Source organism: Anopheles merus, chromosome 2L (assembly GCF_017562075.2).
Source record: "Anopheles merus strain MAF chromosome 2L, AmerM5.1, whole genome shotgun sequence".
NCBI lineage: Eukaryota > Metazoa > Arthropoda > Insecta > Diptera > Culicidae > Anopheles > Anopheles merus.
In genome coordinates, this window is record NC_054083.1 from 17,952,231 (window position 1) to 17,973,457 (window position 21,227).

Consider the following 21,227-nt stretch of genomic DNA (forward strand, 5'->3'; position numbering starts at 1 on the left):
ATGTGTTTCACTGGAGTTTTTAAACTGGAAGTTCACTAATTGGAGTAATTCTCAGTTTAAAAAACACATAAATGTAAAAACATAAAACATCCGCAACCTTACGAAGAGAAATTCATAGTAAATATGCATTTTTCTCACAAATTTAATCTCTCAGCTAGCGGTCACCTACTGTAGTTCGGATGATATACTACGAAAAATGAACAAAACGCATATCAGTTTTTCATTTTAAAATATCCGTCCTTTTTTTGTTTCTTTTTATATCGCCACATATATAAGTATATATGTATTATGTGTGTACGTATGTATATATATAATATAATGGGTTTGCATGTATATATTCCTTTTTTTATTCTTGGTTTTACAGTTTGTACACATATCAGTTGTAATCTGTTTTTTTTTCTTTTCATACGCATCATAGTTGCATGTTTGAATGCAATTGCAGTTTGGAGTACTGTTTTATGCCTTTCTTTGCTGGGGCGTCAACGATAAGAGACATGTTGATTTTTGTTTTTTTTTTCGTTCATTCTGCATTGTTTACTACATTGTTTGGATCTTTTCTTTTACTGTTATTTGTTATTCTACTTTGTCCACGTTCTAGGTTCGCGTGTTTACACGTATCGCCACACTAGTGTAGTACGTTTGATTTTGGTTGTATTTGTTTAGTTTTTTGCTGTTGTTGTAGTTGTTATGTTATTATTTTCTGTGGCACGCTAGGATCTAGTAGGTGTTTAGCGTATAGAGTTATGTTACGATTTCCTTTCTTTACGTTCTACGTGAATGATGTTTGATATAGCGTATCAAGCGTACAATCCACATCCTTTGTTTTCCTAACTGATTTTGATTCCATGTTTGCATTGTTACAGGGGCTGCTATTTTTGTTTAGTCTGTTTTTAGTCCATGCTACATCCTGTAATCCATTTTTACTATATTTTCATTCCTTTTATGTTAGCATCCCAAACACGTGTACCCTTTTCCGCTTTTGGGAATTGCACAGTTAATCCATAAGTTTCTGATAATATGTACCTCTACATGAGAACTTCTGCTTACGCTCGTAATATAATAACCCGATCGCACACAAAATAGCATCGTTCTGTTTATCATCATTTGATTTTACGCTATCAACACACGTGTACCCCTTATGATTGGTTTGTGATACTTTATTCCGGAGTTGTAGACTCTGTGTCTATTTGGGTTATACTAAACAATCATAAGAAGATTCATTGCTGTGGGTGGAAGATTTACAATTTATACTCGCGTGTCGTTTAAAGCAATAAAACGAATAAAAAATAATGGGAATTAACAAAACCATCCAACTCGCAACTTACTGTAGTATTTGTTGGTTGGAAAATAGTAGCTAACACAAAGTCGTATTATTGCATGCAGCATAAGCATGTTGTTATAGAACAAAACTATGCTAAAACAAATGCACGAACCATTAACCAACATATTCCAATTGTTGTTTATTATCAAACGTAACGCAATTGAATATTGCTCGATTTTTAACACAGAACCGAGCTGCTAAAGCATAAACACTAAATGCGTGTTTTTGGCCATCGTTTAGTGTAATTCATTCATCGTGCTTTTGTGTGTTAAAACTGAAACATTTCATTCAGTACCATCCGCAGCAATGGTGTATTGTTACTCCAAACTGAACAATAACCAGCAGCAGCAACGGTTGAATGCGTGTGTGAGTGTAACTGCTTGCCTTTTTTAAATATTTCCATAATTTTTCTTACAACTTTTCAAAAAATTGCGCTAATGCAACTATGCGCTAAAACAGTTCCGTCGATAAGCCAATCTCTGTGTGTCAAGTATATCGACCGATAAATGTGTGATTCTCCGATGGACACACGTGCGTTAACAGTTGCGTTTACGCCAGCGATAATATACGCCGTTCTCCATGTCCATTATTAGTTGCCGCCCATCATGACAGTATATCGTTCAATTTTTGCGCTTTACTGCTTGTTTTATCGTGTTACGTTACTTGCCCTACGTATAATACAAGGCCCTAAAGCTTACCTACATATTTTTAGTTTTCATCATAATTACCATACCATACCATCGCTTGTTTGTTTGTCTAAAGGGACGAATTATTTAAGGTTTTTTTACACTTTCTTTCCTCTACCCCGCAATCAGATTTGAGCGGCAATTTTCTTCTTTTCTCTTTTTTCACCCACATACCAAATCCGGTGCAATCTTGCTTTAGTTGTGGCCATGCGGTCTTCTCAATAAAAGCGGACACGAACGGTTATTATTTGTGTGTATGATGTGTTTCGGTCGCACAAATCAACAAAGCGGCGATAGGCGGCCGTGTGTGTGTGTTTTTTTTTACGAATAAACATTCGAATATCCCTGTATATTTGAAATTTCCTTGCGAAAGGACCATGTATTCAATTCATTTTTTTTTTCTCTCTATACCACTTCAACAACACCAAACCAAATTCGAGAACATTGTTCTTGTCGTCTTTGCTAGTGAGTGCTTGATTATTTTAGTAGTATCCTTTTCACATTGCTAGTTTCTGGTTTCAGCAGCAGCCTTTCTATTTTGCACATATGTCCATCGCTTTGCTATGGCCTGAGCAAATAAAACAAATAATAATAATGCAATACGCCAACCCAATTTTGCAACTGTTTTCTTTCGTAGATGTTCATTCCGGCTTTCCGCATTTTGCAATCACCATTTTTCTCAGTGTGTCTCACTTAGGAAGGTGGAGTATGACTCTGGGTTCTGTTGTTTGTATTACGTGCGCATTGTGACACGTTGGTGATGATGACTATGACGATGAGGACGAAACTGTATCGCACGACAAAATTCCTTCAGCGCAAAGTGTTAACCCCAGCCTCTGCTTCACAGTGAAAACAAAACAAATTCATAATGCATTTACACAACGTTTTTAATACTTTGCGTGATGTTGCGTGATTTATTATTGTATCTTTCCGATCGTTTCCGTGCGCTGATCGCGGGGGTTTGAAATCTTTTGCGTTTCAGTTACTCTTTACATACAATTTTGTTTTTTTTTTATTGTTCTTCCACCGCCAACTACAACTTGCACATATTTTGTTTTTCTGCTCCTACACAATATAGGGAAGTGAATGGAAGTTTTCGTAATTTCACAAACACACACAAACACACATTATTGCGCAATCACCTATGGGGTTTGCTACTCACGACGTGACGTTCTGAACGATCCTTCTCTTATATCTCTCTCTCGCTCTTGCATTAACCACTGCGCCTTACTGCGCGCTAAGACTAACTGCAACGCATTTTATCGGAAGTTGTTTTTTTGTTTTGCTATGCGGCTATACACATCATTTGACGCATGGATTCGATTTTTTAAAAATGAAATGGAAGAAACTAGATGAACATTATCTGTCCAGGATCGACTCTCTCTCTCTCTCTCTCTCTCTCTCTCTCTCTCTCTCTCTCTCTCTCTCTATCTCTCTTTCTCGCGATCTAATCTCACAATAATTGCGATTGATCCTTCCGGCAGCCCCGTTGCTGCCTTTTAGGTCGCAGAATAATAATATAATAGAATAATGACAAAATGTAATAATACCATAAATCAATAGATATTCGCATAATTGCAATAATAGTTGTTGCAGTAGTAGCAATAGAATATGTATACATGTAACTCCAGACACTTTAAGCTTGCATTTGTCATTCGATGAGAAATTCCTTCGTCTGCATCCTATCGAGGGTTGGAAGATGGACTGTACGCAAACGCTACCCGCCTGTGCTGCGCCAAAACGACGCAACAGCATAGAGACACTAACACGCACACACTCACCATGTGCGCTAACAATACAAAAGGAAGTAAACAAACTAAATTTATCGCTGCACAGCATCAATTTACCTGCGATTTTACACTAACATAATATTTAACCTCGCTCTACTCTCTCCCTCTCTCCCTCTCGTTCTCGACGAACCAATCGATCTTTAAAGTATCGCCATCGTTCTATCACCTATCGACGGGGCTGTTTGTCTCCCTGTCTTCAACACTAAAATTAAAATCTAGACATCATGTTGATTTTATGTTCTTTATGTTCTTTTGCAAATGAGATTGTTTTCCTCTTGAGGGGGGTTTTAAGCTAATTTCTTACCACACAAAAAATCGTAATAATTCAGTCCGTTTCGTTTGATTTGATACTTGTTAGCGAACGCTACATTTGCCAACGCCATCATTTGTTTGTCACACACTGCACACTGCAATCTAATTGTTAGGCAGCAAGGAAACACTCCACGAGACGAGAGACTACCCACGCATCTCCTCCCCCTATTGCAAATGACATTTTGTGTTTTATGTAAACAAAAGCCTTTCTTCTTAAACCAATTCTCCACTCTTTCTTGTTTCGTTTCCCCCTTCATATTTAGTCGATATATGGAATGCGCAGTCGTGTAAGTGTAAAAAAACAAAACATCCATTTGGCAATAAACAAAACAACAAAAATCCTCAAAAAAAAATCAACATCAACTCCAGCCTCGTGCATGGTACGGACTTGCTGAACTGCTGAACGGGCCTCACTATTCATATGCTTTGCTACGGAACATACCGTAAATTTGCGCAGTACTCTGTAACTCTCTCATGTGCTCCCCTTATGATGGAAAGGAGATCCCAGACGCTAAGGTCCCCCGCGCTCGGGTTTAAGGCGAATAATGGTTTGAACCGTTCTTGAACCTTCCACTATACACACTGGACGACATACACTCGCCGCACTGCTTACACTCCAGCTAGCACATCTTTTTCCTATCAACAGTATTTAAAATGTTATTGTATCGCTCAGTTGTTTTGTTTGTTTTGCTTCTAAATGAATCCCAGCGTATCCCATTCGGTCATCAATCCTATTCCACAGAGCAAGCAGGATTTATCGCGGCACTGTGGAATAATGCGCGCTTGATACCTTACACTACACCTCCATGATTTTGTTTCTACTGTACACCATACCTCACAAATGGGAGAGCAACGGAGCGATAGTAACTTAAGAAGAGGTATAATTTTAGCATTAACTTTACTACAATTAATGTACTCCAAATGCGCGCATCGTGTGTGTGTTTCCGTCTGCCACGTTTTTAATAGAAGGGGTTTTACTGGCTTTTTCTTATCTATTTCTGCGACTTTTGCATCGATTTAGCTTGCATTTGATTTAGCTTCCGTTTGATAGTCTTAACATCGCAAAAGAAATCACACACACGTTTGGGACGTTTCTCTTCCTTGCAGGATGTTGCTTTGCTCCTTTCGGTACAACCCACGAACAAGTGGAGCACATAGCTACAATATCCTCCTCCGGCGGCTGGCCAGAACGAAGATTCCTCTCGCATTAACCTTTTTAGTAGTCCTGTGTAAACTGTTGCGGATGTTTCTCCCTCGCAACCGCCCATCATCATGCTCCGTCATCCTCGTAATGCATCGGCTGATGATGATGATGATGGAGCTGCTGGTGCTGGTGCTGCTGCTGCTGCTGTGGTGGATGATACAGCTGTTGCTGATGAAGATGATGCTGCGGATCATGATCATCGTGCGATTGCTGTTGCTGCTGCTGATGATGATGATGAGGATGGTGCGTACCGCCATACCGATGTTGGCGGGAGCGCCGCTGCTTTCAACTTCTGTCGTTCTCCTGCTTGATGATGTGGTACATCGGATGGTACTGTGGCTGCTGCTGGATCGGTTGTAGCGGCTGCTGATATATTATGTGATGTTGCTGCGGAATGATGTGATGCTGTATTAGCTGCGGCTGATGGTGCAGATGGTGATGCTGCTGCTGCTGCTGGTGCTGCGCTACCACCACGTGCTGCGGCTGCGCCAGCTGCTGCTGCTGCTGATGGTGCAGCTGCTGATGCGGATGTGCAAGATGGTGATGGGCGGCCGCATCGACAATGTGAATGCTGACCGGTAGCACCGACGGGGGCTGTTGAACTAAATGGTGAGTAAGTTGTTGTTGCTGCTGTTGTTGCTGTTGTTGTTGCTGCTGCTGCTGCTGCTGCTGCTGCTGCTGCTGCTGCTGTTGTTGCTGCTGCTGCTGCTGCTGAGTTGGCGTATTACTTGTAGGCGTCGAGGAAGCCGATAGTGCAGGATTGTAATGTTGCTGGAATATCGGGGGGGTTTATGGATTCATAATTCATCATTCACTTTCCGATCATGGTGGTTCATAGTTTGTTGTTTTTTTTTTATGTTGCATTTTATTTTGATGTGCACTAATCGCTACCTAATGTATGAATGTATTCTGAGTATGCACTGGTATAGATATACATAGTAGCAGGATAGAGACAGTACGATGGGTATTACATTTACAGTATGAAACACAGCATTGAGCACGATGTGATTGCTACAGAAATACTACTAATGTCCCTATTGCGAGCGGATTCCACTACCAATTGCACTACCGTACCGTTGTGTTTTGGGAGCAAACTAAAACCAGCGGGTTAGACTAACACACATCTAAGTGGGGTGAAACTCTACATTCCGTACTCTCAACTCATGGCTAAGTAGTGTGTGCACGCAACTCTCCTCTGCGCTATCTTATCCGTCCTTGTCTGTGTCTGAAGTATTCTTCAGTGTTCACCTTTCGCTAGGATGATTTCGAATGTTTATCTCGTAAAATGTGATCATTTCTTTGATGGCTTAAAGGGCGCCTCCCACACATAAATCAAAAATGCAACCTAAAACTGGATATCTTGCTTGTTCTACGGCACTGACAATCGATCGCTTCATCAGCACGTTTTACCATAGATGCAATGGATCGCATGGATTCAATATACTGTACAGTTAACTTAGGGAAGTGGCTGAAGCACTCACTTCCTTTGGATAAAAACAAAAACATGTGTTTAAATAAAAAAAATAGGCAAATGAGGAAAATAAAGCTCATCCAGCAGCTCGGGCCACACAACTTGAGGCACAAAACATGTCAGCGCGAGGTAACAGCCCACCGCAAATTAACATCCCACGAGATATGACTAGATTAGGGTGAAGAAATGAATAAACTATAAATAAATATGCTAATGGATTAGTAAAGCAACTAATTATAAAGTATGCTGCATGCTGTTACACGGTATATGTGTTAAGTACCATCACCAAAGGGTTTAGTAGGGTGTAAAACAATGAACCTAAATATGAACGACAGCACATGTTGGCGCAATGATGCAGAGGATGACGACTGATGCATAAAAGTACAATTTGCCCGTTTGCCCACAATGTACACCGCTAATCAAAGCCAACATTTAAGCCGACGCGCGTGCGCACCCGGATGCTTCATTACTTATACAGCACTGTTTTAGCTATGACTTATCCTATCCTTTTCCCTACGCCACTTATTATGTTACGTGCTCCTTCATTACTCCTAAAAGACCCCCAACTCTACCAAGGGTATAATGTATATGTATATTATATGCAATATTGGAACAAATTATGTACCGATCCCGTTCGATTTGGGGTTTGTTTGTTTAATAATAACTGTAATTTACCGTGTTCTCTGGACTATGATCGTTATGCTGTGGTTCTATTTTAAACTCCATCTGGGGACTACTGCCAACATTATTGCCACCTGTTCCGGCACTAGCGGCGCTGCCGGCGCCACTACCGCCACCGCTGCCCGCGCCGCCTCCACCGGTAGCAGCAGCAGCAGCAGCATTGGACGAACTGCCACCGCCGCCGCCTCCCGAGCTGGGCGTATCGTACTTGCCGCGCTTGAACCGACCGTACAGTGAGCTGTACGGTAGGTTATAGTGGATGGCGGCTTGATTGATGGACATGTGTCCTTGCCTAATGGGAGGTAATGAAATTAAAACAAAAAAAAACAAAAAGACCGATCAGATACTGCGATCAAAGGAAGGAACTTTTTTTTTTTTTTTGGTAGTGGTTTTGGCACTTACTTTACAGATTCCAACGCCTCCATCATCGCGTCTTCGGACCAGGGAGTGGGATTCGATCGGGACAGCTCGATGCCCTCGCGCTTGCAGCGCCCGTACAGTGTGCCAGTGGGAATGCCGAACTCGGTACTGGCCTTCTGTACGGAGGTTTGCCCGGCACGGATCGCTTCCAAGGCACGGTCCAAATCTTCCGCGGACCATGTGGTGGGTGCGGCATTGAACGGCGCCGCCAGGCGGATGCCTTCGCGGCGCGCAATCTTGTACAGCGTCGACGACGGTATGCCGAACGCTTTCGAGGCCTTGTTGGCGGAGATCGTGCCCGTCCGTAGCGCTTCCAGTGCGCTGTTGAGCGAGTCCTCGTTCCACGTCTTGGACGGACCCTCTTTTTTCGGTGTATCGATGCCGAGCCGGTGCGCCCGCTGCCACAGTGTCGTCGATGGAATACCGTACGTAGCAGAGGCCTGTTGGAAGTGTTGGATAGAAATGTTATGTTCCATTCTCGACCGTGCGGAATAACTCAGTACCTTAGTCAAGCTCATGTTGTGAGAGCGTAGCGCTTCGAGCGCCGACTCCATATCTTCCGCGGTCCATGTTTTCGGTCCGGTAGGCGTTTTCGCTTCGTTGGGGCTGGTCAGATTGGTGTACTGCATCGAGGAGCCGTCCAGAATGCCCACCTTCGAGTCCTCGCTAGCATCCGACTGGTACATATCTGTTGATGGTAAGCAATGCAGGCAGCCGTCATTACACATAAACTCTTTGGAGCGTTCACTGAGTAGCCAACAAACACCGTACTTACCGCTCATTTGGCTCTGGTTCATGATGCCCGAAATTTCCGGCGTTACCACCATGCCGTGCATCGAGGACTGGTCTTGCTCGACCTCCATCGTTTGATGCTGCTGCTCCTCGCTGATGTTTTCCTGCTTCAGGTTCAGTCTCGGCTTCAGCTCATCTCCGCCCGCTCCGTTGCCGTTGCTATTGTTGGTGGGAGGACCAGGCGTCACCGAGCCGGCAGCACCACCACTGCCAGTAACCAGGTTCTCCGGATGCTGGCTGGACGATGAGGACGACACACTTGACGCCGGACTATGGGTGGTTGGGTGGTGCTGCTGCTGCTGTTGATCCATCAGCATTACGTGCTGCTGTGGTTGTTGCTGCTGCTGCATGTGCGGTGGCGAGTGCCGCTGATGGTCATTCTGTTGCTGTTGAGCACCCGCTGGCTGCGGTGTCTGTCTTTGCTGCTGCTGCTGCTGCTGTTGCTGCTGCTGTTGCAGTAAATGCTGTTGTTGCTGCAGGAGCTGCTGCTGCTGCGCCTGCTGTTGCGCCTGCTGTTGCGCCTGCTGTTGCTGATGGTGGAGCTGCTGCTGATGGCTGACTGTGTGATTGTCCAGTTGCACCGCATTCGGAGGATCTAGCGAACGTAACGTTTCGAATTTCACTCGTAAGTCACCATCGTTTGGCACAGAATCTGTTCGGAATAGGCAGGGAATAAACTTTCTGGTTAGTTTATTCGCAAGTATTCCTTTCTACTTTCAACGGAGGGATATCACTACGGGATAATAGCTTCTTGCCGATGTTTGAATCACACGCAAAGGATTTGATGTGTTTTTTTGGTTAGATGTTTATCACGAATCTTCACGAAAGTATGGTCTTAATAGCCATCGAACAAGATATTATAAAAAATAGTTTTGCACTTTGCAAGAAAGTTGTAAGAAGAATTGAGATTATATGAACTTCAATGTTTTGAATCATCTAGGTTGTGTATCAGTGTAAAACTATCTATAAATGATAACGATTATTAAGAATGAATCTGTTTATGTTAGCAAAAAAAAGGATCTTTTATCAATTTCAATTTCAAACATGCCCGTCATGGGTTCAAGCCCCAAAATGGACCGTGCCGCCATACGTAGGACTGACTATCCTGCTATGGGGGGATCAATAAGTCACTGAAAGCCAAACCCACAAGTAGTGTGGTACAGGCAGGCCTTGACCGGCAACGGTTGTTGAGCCAAAAGAAGAAGAAGAATCAATTTCAAAGTCTTGAAGTTTGCATGTTTGATGGCCAAGAAACAGCTAATTAATATTACATAACATGAAAAACATAATAAATCATTCGTGTGTATTTTCAAAGCGCAGAGCTATCAGCAAACCTACGGCTACAAAATCAACGGGAAGGGGGAGCGTAGGAATTTACAGGGTTTAAATAATAAGAAAAGAAAAGTTACTAACACTTACTGGACAGATCACGTGTATCGTGGCTGCTAGGCGCACAATTAATGTCCACATGCTCTGTCACTGGCGTCGCCGTCGGTGCTGGAGGCTCTGGTGCAAAGTCCAAATATCCCATCGGAACGCCCATAACGGAACCACCATTCTGAAAGGAAGCACATTGTTCGTTAATAACTCGAACGTATTGACTCTGTGAAGGTTGCTCGGTATAGTCTTCAGTAAAAGAGGTATTATGTTTTTTTTTAATTATTAAATTAATTTCTATACAAATTTGCAGATGCAAATTTCGAAGAAATCAACATTTTTTATCCGTTTATTGAGTGGTATTGCTCAGATGACTCAAAGTACGTCAAAATCAATGTAATTATTCACATAATCGTGTCTTGTTCCAACGTAACAAATCCTCACTCTAAAGACCATACCTTTCTCCAACCCTCCTCTTCCCCCTCGTTGCTTGAGCGGGGTGTGGTTTTGTTTTAATTGTTTTTTTTGCATTGATATTTTACTCACTATTCCAACGCCCATCCCTAGGCTGGCCATTTTGCTACCGAGGGGATGCTGCTGCGCCTGCGGATGATGTGGATGATGCGGGTGAGGGTGGTGGTGCGCTTGCTGCGATTGATGGTGTTGCTGCTGCTGCTGCTGATAATGCTTATCCTTCGATCCCGTCGTAGTCAGATCGTGCGTTTCGACCACTAGCACCGATCCATCATCGTCGTCCTCGACAATATGGCCAGAGGTGGTCGTCGTCCGCGGGTCACCGCCAAGTGGCGGGGGATGGTGCAGATGATGCAGATGGTGGTGCGGATGATGATGAAGATGATGGTGCAGCGGGTGATGGTGCTGTGAGGGATGGTAAAGGGTGCGCCCTGCCCCAGATCCTATGCCGCCGCTACTTCCGCCACTGCTGCCCTTGCCGGTACTGCAGCCTTTGCCGTTCTCGCTGTATCCCGTCGACTGGGAGGAAGACGAACTGTTGTTGTTGTTGTTGCTGCTGTTGCCGCCACTGCTGCCACCGCTGCCGTGTGATCCTCCTGCTCCTGCAGCGGACGAACTGGATCGACCACCACTAGTCGATCCTGACGCACCAGAGGGTGGTGGTGGAGGCGGTGGTTGCTGGTGGTGATGGTGCTGATGCCGGTTGTCCGGGGGCGACCGTGACCGGTACGGTTTGTAGCGCTTTAGTGCGGGCGAGTAGTCCTGCTCGTACTGTGGTTCGCCTACCTCGCACAGGCCTTTAATTTTAAGCTGTTCCGCTGTCCGTAACAAGCTCTGGAAACAAAAGGAAAGGGTGACAGTGGTTAGCATTTTAGGTCATTTGTTTTAGGTCACTGAAATTGCCTTGTTATAAAGTAATTTAAAAAAAAAGCACATAGTAATTCTAGCACTCCTCAGTAATTCACAGCCAACAGAAGCGAACGGTTTGTTCCTGGCATGCGGATTTTGTACGCAAAGTTTATCAACTCCACCTCAAAAGGTCATCACACACACAGTGCAAGTCATACACTTCTACAGCAGTTATCGCACGCGCAAGATGTACTTCACTTTCTTGCAACCAAAAGAAACGACGACCTTGTCGGAGCAGCTGAGCTGCCTCTTGCGCTCTGCCGCTTTACCCAAGCATTCAATATTTACCCAACCGTCGGTCGGGCGGTCGGCACCCCGTTCTTCTCTGTACGACCAAGAACGAAAAGCAAACGCGAGTTAAACGCACCAGGGAACGAGGTGAAGAACGCGCGACACCACGACCCGCGGGTGCCAGCCGGGTCAGCGCAAGAAGAGCGGTAAAAGCAACAAAAAACAAAAATAAAGCATTAAAAAAACCGTGTGAGCATATACACCCCAAAAGGAAACACGGATACACCAATCCTCCCCTCATACACGTGCTTGTTTCCCTATTTTTTATTTATCTCCCCCGTTTCGTCCGTGCTTTACACTCTCTTCCGCAATCGGTTAGGGTATCGGACGGGGGGACAAGACGGGAGAGAAGATGCACGAGCGAGTACGGGGTATTTTTACAACGCGCACATTTTATGCCCCATATTTTTATACGCCATTCCCATTCATTCATTTTCATTTTCATTTTTACACCATTCCGCCCAGTCAGCCATCACCCAGCCGGCCTGGGTTGTTCCTGTGCTCCTTCAACCGTTCTTCGAACGAGCGTGCGCGCGCGCACACACGTTTACACACAACACATCATCGCCATCTTCCCCATTTCTCTTTCTAAACACACATCCGACACAACACACCCAGAAGAAGGAAGTGTGCACAAAGCCGGCGACGACACCTTCTCCCCTGGTTCTCTGTGTGACCTTCCTCCTTGCTGTGTGGCCTTTTTTGTTGTTGTTGTTGTCGGTCTGGGTTCGTTTTTTAATATTTATTTCATGTTGCGCCTTGTTTTCTCTTTATTGCTCCGTTTTGTTTTGATTCCCCTCTTGGCATTATCGTACCAAACTCATCCTCTTCCCGTGTGTGTGTGTGTGTGTGTTCTCTATGCTTATGTCGCTAGTACAACTTCTTTTCGGTTGCCTAGCAGCAGCAACTCCACAGCTTCCCTTCCCTCCCCTCAAATAAGGTCACGGCCTTTTTGGTGCATTTGCTGCATTGTAAAATGTACCAACGATAGAGGCCGCGGCGCTGGCTGGCTATCAGCTGGTGTCCGTGTTGCTGTTTCGTGCTTAGCTCAGAAGTTATTTTGGCATTTTTTAATCGCTACCCTCCGAACAGGAAATGTGGCACACAAGAATCAGCTGCCTTGCAAACCGTCTATCACAACTAAAACCATTTACGTCCGTCCGTTTCACGTTTTCTTTTTCGGAACCTGATAAGGGGGTGCCCCTTGTTGGGATTTTGTGGGGCTGCCGGGGAGGGTTCATGATTTCATGCTATCAAACAACTCATCACTGCGCTGTCAGCCGGGACCGGAACAAGAACCGCTCTGCGGACTGCTTATTTTACAGGGCTTTTTTTCAATTTCATATATTTTCTCAATATTTTTTATAAACTGTTTTAAATTTTCTTTAAATAATCATACAAAGAATATACGCGTTTCAAAATATCCTTGAATATGTTTCCATTAGAAGCATTTGTTATTGAAATTATGGAATTATTTGGAATTATTAATTGCATACACTTGTTTGGATAGGGTTAATACAGGGTTTTCCAAGTCAGTTTCCAATGTAAATAATGTTATTCACCGCGTGCAAAATGTTATTCTTCATTGATCACACATTTCATGTCCATCACACATGTTTTCCAAGTCACGTTCGAATGTACACATAATTATTCATCGCGTCCAATATGTTTTTCAACAGCTGTCAAATGGTGTATTTGCTACATAATTAAATTTCAGTTTTTAAACATGATTTTCAACACATAACAAAAAAAACTGTAAAACTAAATCCGGCTTGAGACGTGTTGAAAATCATAGTGAAGAAATTAAATAAATATTATGATGGAAATGAAATGTCAGATAGATGTGGAATAACACCTTGCATGCAGTGAATAACAATGTTTACATTCGAAACTGACTTGGAAAACCCTGTACGAATACGAGTGAAAAGTTTTGCTTTTTTATGGCACAGATAATGTAGATAATGTATAGAACTTATTTTTATCTATTCTAAGCAACTTTAATAACCGCGAAAATAAACATTCCAATACATTCACGTTTACAGGCACACTTACAGGCACGTTTTACTGGGATTGTGTTGATTCGGTTACAATAAAAGGACACCCAAGACGCAAGAGTAACGCAGTCCTGCAACTGCAACCGAAATTTTGTTTCTTGGAAAAGGGCCATTGGGCGAAGGTTCTATCAACAGCCTATCAATAAGCACAGCCTCAAGCACCAACAATAAACCGGAACGAGACAAGTGGAAGGAATAGCAGCACGCGCGAAGCGAAGAAGAAACCCAAAAGGAATCAGTCGCAGTTACCAACTTAAACAGACACACACACACACTTGCTACAGTTGGACGAACATGCGAGGCAAAGAAAAACGATCGAAAGAGATAAAAGTAAAAGAAAACGAAAAATTATCCACGGCATTCATCCAGCCCTCAATGGTTCTGTCCGTGTGTTTGTGTCTGCTTTTATGCTGAGAGGATGCAGGCTGTGTGTACCGACGACGCCACCACACCACACGTCCGATGAGGGTGTGTGCATGTGTGTGTGCGCGATCCACCATCCGTGAAGAAAAGAAGGGAGCGAGATTCTTTTTTTCATTTTTTTCTTTTCCGTCAAACGCACCTACAAGCCTACAACACCGCCAGCGAGTACACTGGACATACCACCCCCCCCCCTCCAACCCCATTGTTGGGGAAAAAGGTGTACACATGTGATTGTATTTGCAAAGAGGGTGAAAAAAAATGCCACCAACAGTAGCTACCCTTCCCCACAAATAAAAAAGAACGCTTCCTTCATCCCCCTTCTTCACACACACACCAACACACACACACCGTTTGATGAAGCGTTGTATTTTTCTTCCCATGTGTGCATCAGTGTGTGTGGGCCTTCCAGCGCTTGCTGGGATTTTTTTCCCTTCTTGGTCAAAGAGTTCCTTTGCAGCGCGTCTCATTCCTGCACATAACGTACACCCCTCCTACCCTCTTCCGGACGAAGGGCTGCGCGTGTGCATGTATGTGTGTTCTGTTCGTGTGTGCTGTGGGAATGTGGACCGCACACCGCCTCACCAGCCAGCGTCATGGTCTGCGGGCTCCGACGTTGTCGTTCGTCTTCTGTGGTTCAAACCAAACTCTCCACTTTTCCACTACACACTCCCCCACCATGTGCCGCTCCAGTTCTTCTTTGCGATTGTATCTTAGCTGTACGGCTCTCCTAAGGGGGGCAGACCTCAACCGACTCCCTTCTGCATCACTTGAGTGCACGCAGCAAGGAACTGTGAGTCGAGGATACACACCACCAAACCCCAAGCTTCCACGCTGTGTTGGTTGGACGCGACAGGACAGAAGAAGAAAAAATGTGACACACGAATATATTCGTCCGGACATTTTTATTTTTTGTTGTTTTTTTTTCATTCCTCCTCCTTCGATTCTTATTGCCGTTTTTCTCGCTCGCGCGAAAGCGAAAGATTAAACCGCGGCGCTTCTTTGCCATCTCGCTCTTTCGCCTGCCGCTTTCTCGCTCTCGCTCTCTTTCTCTCTCTCTAGTGCACACACCCATTAAGGGATGGATTTTTTTTCTTAGACTTGCTGCTGGAATACAATACAGACCATGCCAGGCAGGCAGGCAACAACTCCACCAAGCAGGAACAAGAAAAAGAGGAAAAAGAAACTCGTGTGCGCTGCCGACGTCCTTCTGCCATAGCTCGCGACGATGCTCCTGCTCACACACACGGTCTCTTTCTTTCTCGCAGCCTTATTTTTTTCTTTATATAAACTCCCCTCCCGCGTCCGCCCTGCTGCCCGTCGCCTGCGGCTACTTGTGATTTTCATCCCGATTTCTTGTTTTTTTTTTGCTGTTCTCATCATCCTGCCACAACATCCCCCGTGCGCACACATAGACGCAGAGCACACACACACACATACATACAGCCATGTTGAACCACCATTCCACCATCGTCTTCTTCGAGATGATGGATATGGCGGGGTGAAGCAGCGTAAGAAGGCGATAGAAGAAGTGAGAAAAAAACCCCTCTCGAAAGCTTCCCAAGTACTATACCGTACGTGTGTGTGTGTGTGTGAAGGGTGGAACAGCGCGCTATCCTTCGTACCTACTACCTACACCACTCAATCGTAATACCGCACTCTCTCTCTCTCCTCGTCCACCTACCACCACCAGCAGTTGTTTCTCTTCTTTCTTTCTACACACCCTTTTCACAACATTCTCTTCCCCCCTCTGGTGCAGCATGTCCTCGACCTGCACTTCTGTGGCGATCTTTCACAGCTCTACCTCCTCAGCACTACCTGCCGCGGCGATGCGCGGACACACTACCCACCGCCACCAAGCCCCTGAATACCCCGCTTTCCAATATATCCTTAACCACACACATCCCTTCCACCCTTTTGAACGGGATCCCGAGATGTGGAAAAAAATCACACCACCAGCAAATCCCATCCCACCCGATCCCCTGACCGCAGGTTTGTTCGTGTCCGTGTCCTCCTGGCACTGCACGCTCCCAAGAAAAGCGAGAGATATCAGGTTGTGTATTGATTAGTGCTGCCACCCCTTAATTTTTATTTCAACTTTTTACATAACTCTCCCGTCTCACCCTTCCACTCTCCATCGCCTCCTGCGTTACGCTTCCTTTCCGCGTTTTTTTTCTCTTGCCCTCTTTCCCAAAACAACCGCCACCTTACACATAAAACCTATGTGATGATTTCCATCCAAGAAGGCCAGCACTAGTCCTGGGTCGTCTTTCGAGGGTAGGATAAGGGTGGTTGTTTCCTCTTAAAAAAAACTGTTCGAAAGAAATAAAACTTGCTCCAGAAAGCGAGCAGACTAGGAAAAAAAAGAAAAAAAGAGAGGGAAGTCTAAAAAAATGCAGCCACTTTGCTTCTCTGTTCCACGCACGCGTTCCGTTGGTTGTTGTTTTTTTTACAAAAAAGGATATACCACCCGAACGGGTAACGGGGTGCGTAACGGGAGTAACGGCTAGGCTGGCAATAGGGAAATAGCGCCAGGTGACGGAGCACGGGCGACAGATAGTTTTTTACGATGTTATGTGCATTTTCTTAACATTTTTTTTGTTTTAATTCCTGGAACCCACTTTGAAGCAGTCGGTAAAGGATATAATGAAATTCGACGCTAGATTGTGGTGCAATACTTTATCTCAATTAATTAAAAAGCGATAAGTTTGTGAGAAGCTGATTTTGATGAGTTTATAAGCTTTAAAAGAAAAGAACATATTTTTTTATAATCTTGCTCGCAGTAAAGACCCAACCCCACCAACTAAATTGCCCACGTCGACCGCCGACATTATGCTTTCATGCCCCGATCCCTATCGGGACGGGTTTATGCAACGTATACCGAAAGAAACATACACACAAGTCACAGGACGCGCGCATGCATAACAACAGAGAACCAGTTTTTTGGGGGAGATATTTCTTGGGCTCTGTTGTCTCCACTCCCCGGGGGTAATGGTGATCATCGACAGGCAATTATTAATTCGTTCCAATAAAACAGCTAGCCCTTTGGTGTGTTGCAACACAGGGCTCGCTAGTTACGTTCCTATAAACGTACACTAAAAATGAGAGATCTTTCGCTACCCTTATGTGTCCTTTGCTAGATTGTTACGAAATGGATAACAAAATTTAACTGACAATCAATAGCCAAATTTTTCTTCTAGCACGTGACGAGAGCAGATTGGAAACTTAATTATTTAGGGGAATATTCATCTTCATACAGCAGAGATTTGTTTCAGGATTAATTGTGCTATAGAAATATATGGTTCAGGTTGTCCCAGGACGTTCACAAAACGATGTCCTAATGCTAACTAAAATCGTCGTATTTTTGGATTAAATTTGAAATAAAATTCAAACTGTGTCCATTACAGGGTTTTCCTACCACTTCCAAATTGTCAATTGTTTTGAAACAATCTCGCATTGACATCGCAAATACTTAATTCATTATGTTTATTTTGCTCTGGTCTCACGAAGAATTAAGCTGCCATAGAACAATTTAAGCGATGGTTCAGCTTTATCCAGCATTGCTAAAAAAATAATGCATATTTACATTATATTAAAACATTTAAACATTTAAGCAATATTTTTTCCATTTTTAAAATTTTACAGTTTTGTAGCATTAGAGTATATTTATTTAAGTAAAATTCGTTTGGAGCATAAAAAAACACAAAAATTCCAAGACTGAAACAACAATCCTCAATGAAAATGTCGAAACAAAATTCAACGAAACCATTGCGCCAAAAAACATGAAAAAATGCTTTAGAAAATCTCGATCTTCCCAGTAAAGTCGCGCACATACCATCCCACTAACATTCCAAACCAGCCACGAAATCACAAAATCTAGCGAATGCTGTCTTGTCGATCCAACCACCAACAACAGCGCGGCACACCGCAACATAAAAATACAGCAGCCATGTTGTACAGCAGAAGCCAAGAAGCAGGGAAGAAGAAGTTTAAAAAAAAACAACATGCTGCCTGAAAATACCAACACACCAACAACTTCCGCTCTCAAGAACGCAGCAGGCAAGCTGACCGTCACCACCTCCCTCCCATCTACCCTTCTAGCACATATACACACACACATAAGGGTCCAAAAATTCTTGCCAAAAATCCACTCACACACACGCACACCCGGACACAAGCTAACGCGCACACGTAGCACTCTAACGATCGAGGAGGCGTCGAGCTTAGCTGGACGGTGGTGCGGGTCAAGAGCTCTGACCACCGCCAAAGAGCGAATATTGCAGGAATCACACACAGTGCGCGGAACCGTATTTACATGAACTTTTAGGGGGTTGAAACGTTTTACACACAGGCACGCACACACTCAAACCTTACGGCAAAGCCCTGCGGGGCATAAGAATCATTATATGTATAAGGCGTGTATAAGTGATGGAGACAGTGGAGTTTTGGCTTATTGATTGTTCGGTCGAAAAAATACGCATATTTGCGACAAAAGTTTCATCTATTAACGAATGGAGGAAGTCTACCACAACAACAAAACAAAGGTTAAGAATCATTCCTCCAGGTTGAGAATAAGACTTCTTGATACCGGCATCTTGAATTGTTCTTATTCCGTACCGTATGTTTTCGTGTGCTTTCTAGCATGTGAAAAAACACCATAAATAAAAACAAATCCTGACATTCTTTCCCAGTACGTCTCTTGTTTCTTCAGCACTTTGCATTCGCACTGCAAGGATAGCATCATTTCGTACAAACACACACACACACACAAATTCGGCACATCAACCAGTCACAGCCATGTGTGGTATCATCACGATGACAGCTGATAAGTGAACGGGGCGCGCTCTCGCAGCATCTGAATCATGCATCAAGCTGATGGGCTCTCCTCCTCGCGTTACAATTTGCTTCATTTTATCGCACTACCAGCAGCCAGACAAGAAAACTTATATTGTATGCTTCAGAAGCGCTGTGTGTGCCGTTTGATTTATGGCCCATACACTGCGCTGCGTCTCGTGCGTTCTTGTGGCGTGTTTACTTTACGCCGCCAATGTGATGTTGAGCAGCGACCTTCAGCGAGATGCACGGCAAGTGACACTCGGGGACAGTTTCACTCTATGAATCCTTCGGCACCCACCTTGGGACACCCACTTTGCTGCACTTAGTTGGCGCTCCAAAAACATTAAATTATTTTTTTGGATGATCTGCACATGTCACACACACACACAAACACACACACTCTCTCTCTCTATATATATGTACGACAGAGTCACCGACTGAAGTGTTGTGGCATTAAATTCCTATATTATCGCAGTGATTGCAGTGCCTCGCGAGACACGCTGTCAAAACGAAACGACGATCCCTTTTTCCTCTCAGCAAGGGTAAGACACACACACACGTACCTCTTCCTTTAGCACGAGCGAAACACTGACCGTGCGCCCAGGATCGCGCTTACTGCCGCAGAGCTGCAACTCTCTCTCTCAGGCTGCTTCACCGAAGAAATCCGGCACCACACTCAATCAAGCGGCGCAGGCACACGAGGGGACACACTCGCGTTGATCCAATTAAAAAAAAAAGTACAGCCAAGGCGCACCGACGTACCGATAAAGCTGGCCCCTCGCTGAACACTCACAACAGGACACTCATCACGGAAAAATTACGGTACAGAGAAACAGGACCAATTGGCAGGGCGAGGAGTGCGCGGGCGCGTCCGTCTTGGCTAATTCGGTTGCTGCTCGCTCCTGTCGATTGCTTTAAATTATGTTTTCTTTCTTTTTTCTTTTGCTACGGTCTCTGCAAGGAAACCGGCAGGACAATGCACACACCACCTGCAGTGACACACACACGCACACACAAAACACATACACACATACACGCGCGCGAGCCTGCCACTATGCACACATACACGCACGAGAGAATCGAGCCCGGGACCAAACAGAATCCGACCGCGCGCACCCGAACCGAAGAGCCACAGTCGAAAAACTAAACTGAATTCGCCGAAAAAAATCTACCATGCTCCACCGCTCGATCTATCCTGAGCCCAGCACGCACACACACACACGCACGCATACCCATTCAAACATACATACATATATACGCATCGTGTACGGGCGGGATATGTGTGTGCGCGCACTGCCATACTTCATCCCCCGTCATGTAACACGGCACACACACCGGCGGGCCCGGGGCCAGTGCCAGGCACCGGCTATATTCTTTTCCTTCCTACACACCGCTGCACATGCCGCACACACACACACACACACACACACAGACACACACACACACACACACACACACACACACACACACACACACATACAAACGTACTCTACCAGCGCTTGTCCGCTAAGCCTTTTCTGAAGTGTGGAATGGCGCGCGGGAGGCTGGGAAGGAGAACAAGAGAGGCAAAAAAAAACCTGTGCTGGTATGCGAGATGGTTGAAGAGCAAGAGGAGGAAAGGGGGACGGAGCAAAGGCAGAAAAAAATACACACACACACACCCATGCGAAGCGCAGGAAAAAATTTGCCATATAAACACTCACACAAAGCTGCGCACAATTTTTTCCTACACATACAATTTTTATATTCCCCAGCTAGCACTCGATTTCTTTCTCGCTCTCACTGGTGCACGCACGCGAGCTAGCAATCGGCTAACAGAGCGGCGGGGGAAAAAATCCATCGTTCCTCTCTCTCTCTCTCGCTTCTATCTACCGGATGCGCGCGATACGGTTCGCTCTGCACGGCTAATGAAATAAAGCGAGAGAGCGCGAGCGAGAGAGTGGTAGAGCAAGCGAGCGCGTGAAGCAGCTGCCCTCGCGGCTGAGCGGGACGGCGAGACAGAAGTTAAAAATGTAACCCCCACACACACGTACACACTCGTACATACGCGCGTCTGTATTGCCCGCGCCCACAGGCACTTGACGTCTCAAGCCGCGCTCAACCTGACCCGTCGGACCCGGCATATGCCGGTGAAGGCGACGGGACCGAGAGCGTACTATATCCAATCCATCCAACCAAACAAACACCAT

At 44.8% G+C, this 21,227-nt stretch overlaps 1 protein-coding gene across 7 annotated transcripts in view; it reads right to left on the reverse strand.

The window, feature by feature from the left end:
* Window positions 1-507: 507 nt before the first annotated feature.
* LOC121594012 (myb-like protein Q) overlaps window positions 508-21,227 on the reverse strand; it is an 84,374-nt gene continuing 63,654 nt past the window's right edge. For 4 of the 7 annotated variants that reach the window (XM_041916848.1, XM_041916849.1, XM_041916846.1 and 1 more), the window contains exons 5-11: window positions 10,601-11,362; window positions 10,091-10,235; window positions 8,661-9,329; window positions 8,389-8,573; window positions 7,868-8,325; window positions 7,460-7,757; window positions 508-6,084 (exon numbers count right to left, since the gene is read on the reverse strand). In XM_041916848.1, the coding sequence (XP_041772782.1) occupies window positions 5,599-6,084; window positions 7,460-7,757; window positions 7,868-8,325; window positions 8,389-8,573; window positions 8,661-9,329; window positions 10,091-10,235; window positions 10,601-11,362 (3,003 nt within the window). In that variant the 3' untranslated portion in view covers window positions 508-5,598. The remainder of the gene's footprint in view (window positions 6,085-7,459; window positions 7,758-7,867; window positions 8,326-8,388; window positions 8,574-8,660; window positions 9,330-10,090; window positions 10,236-10,600; window positions 11,363-21,227) is intronic. The other 3 variants (XM_041916852.1, XM_041916850.1, XM_041916851.1) reach the window with 3 other exon arrangements.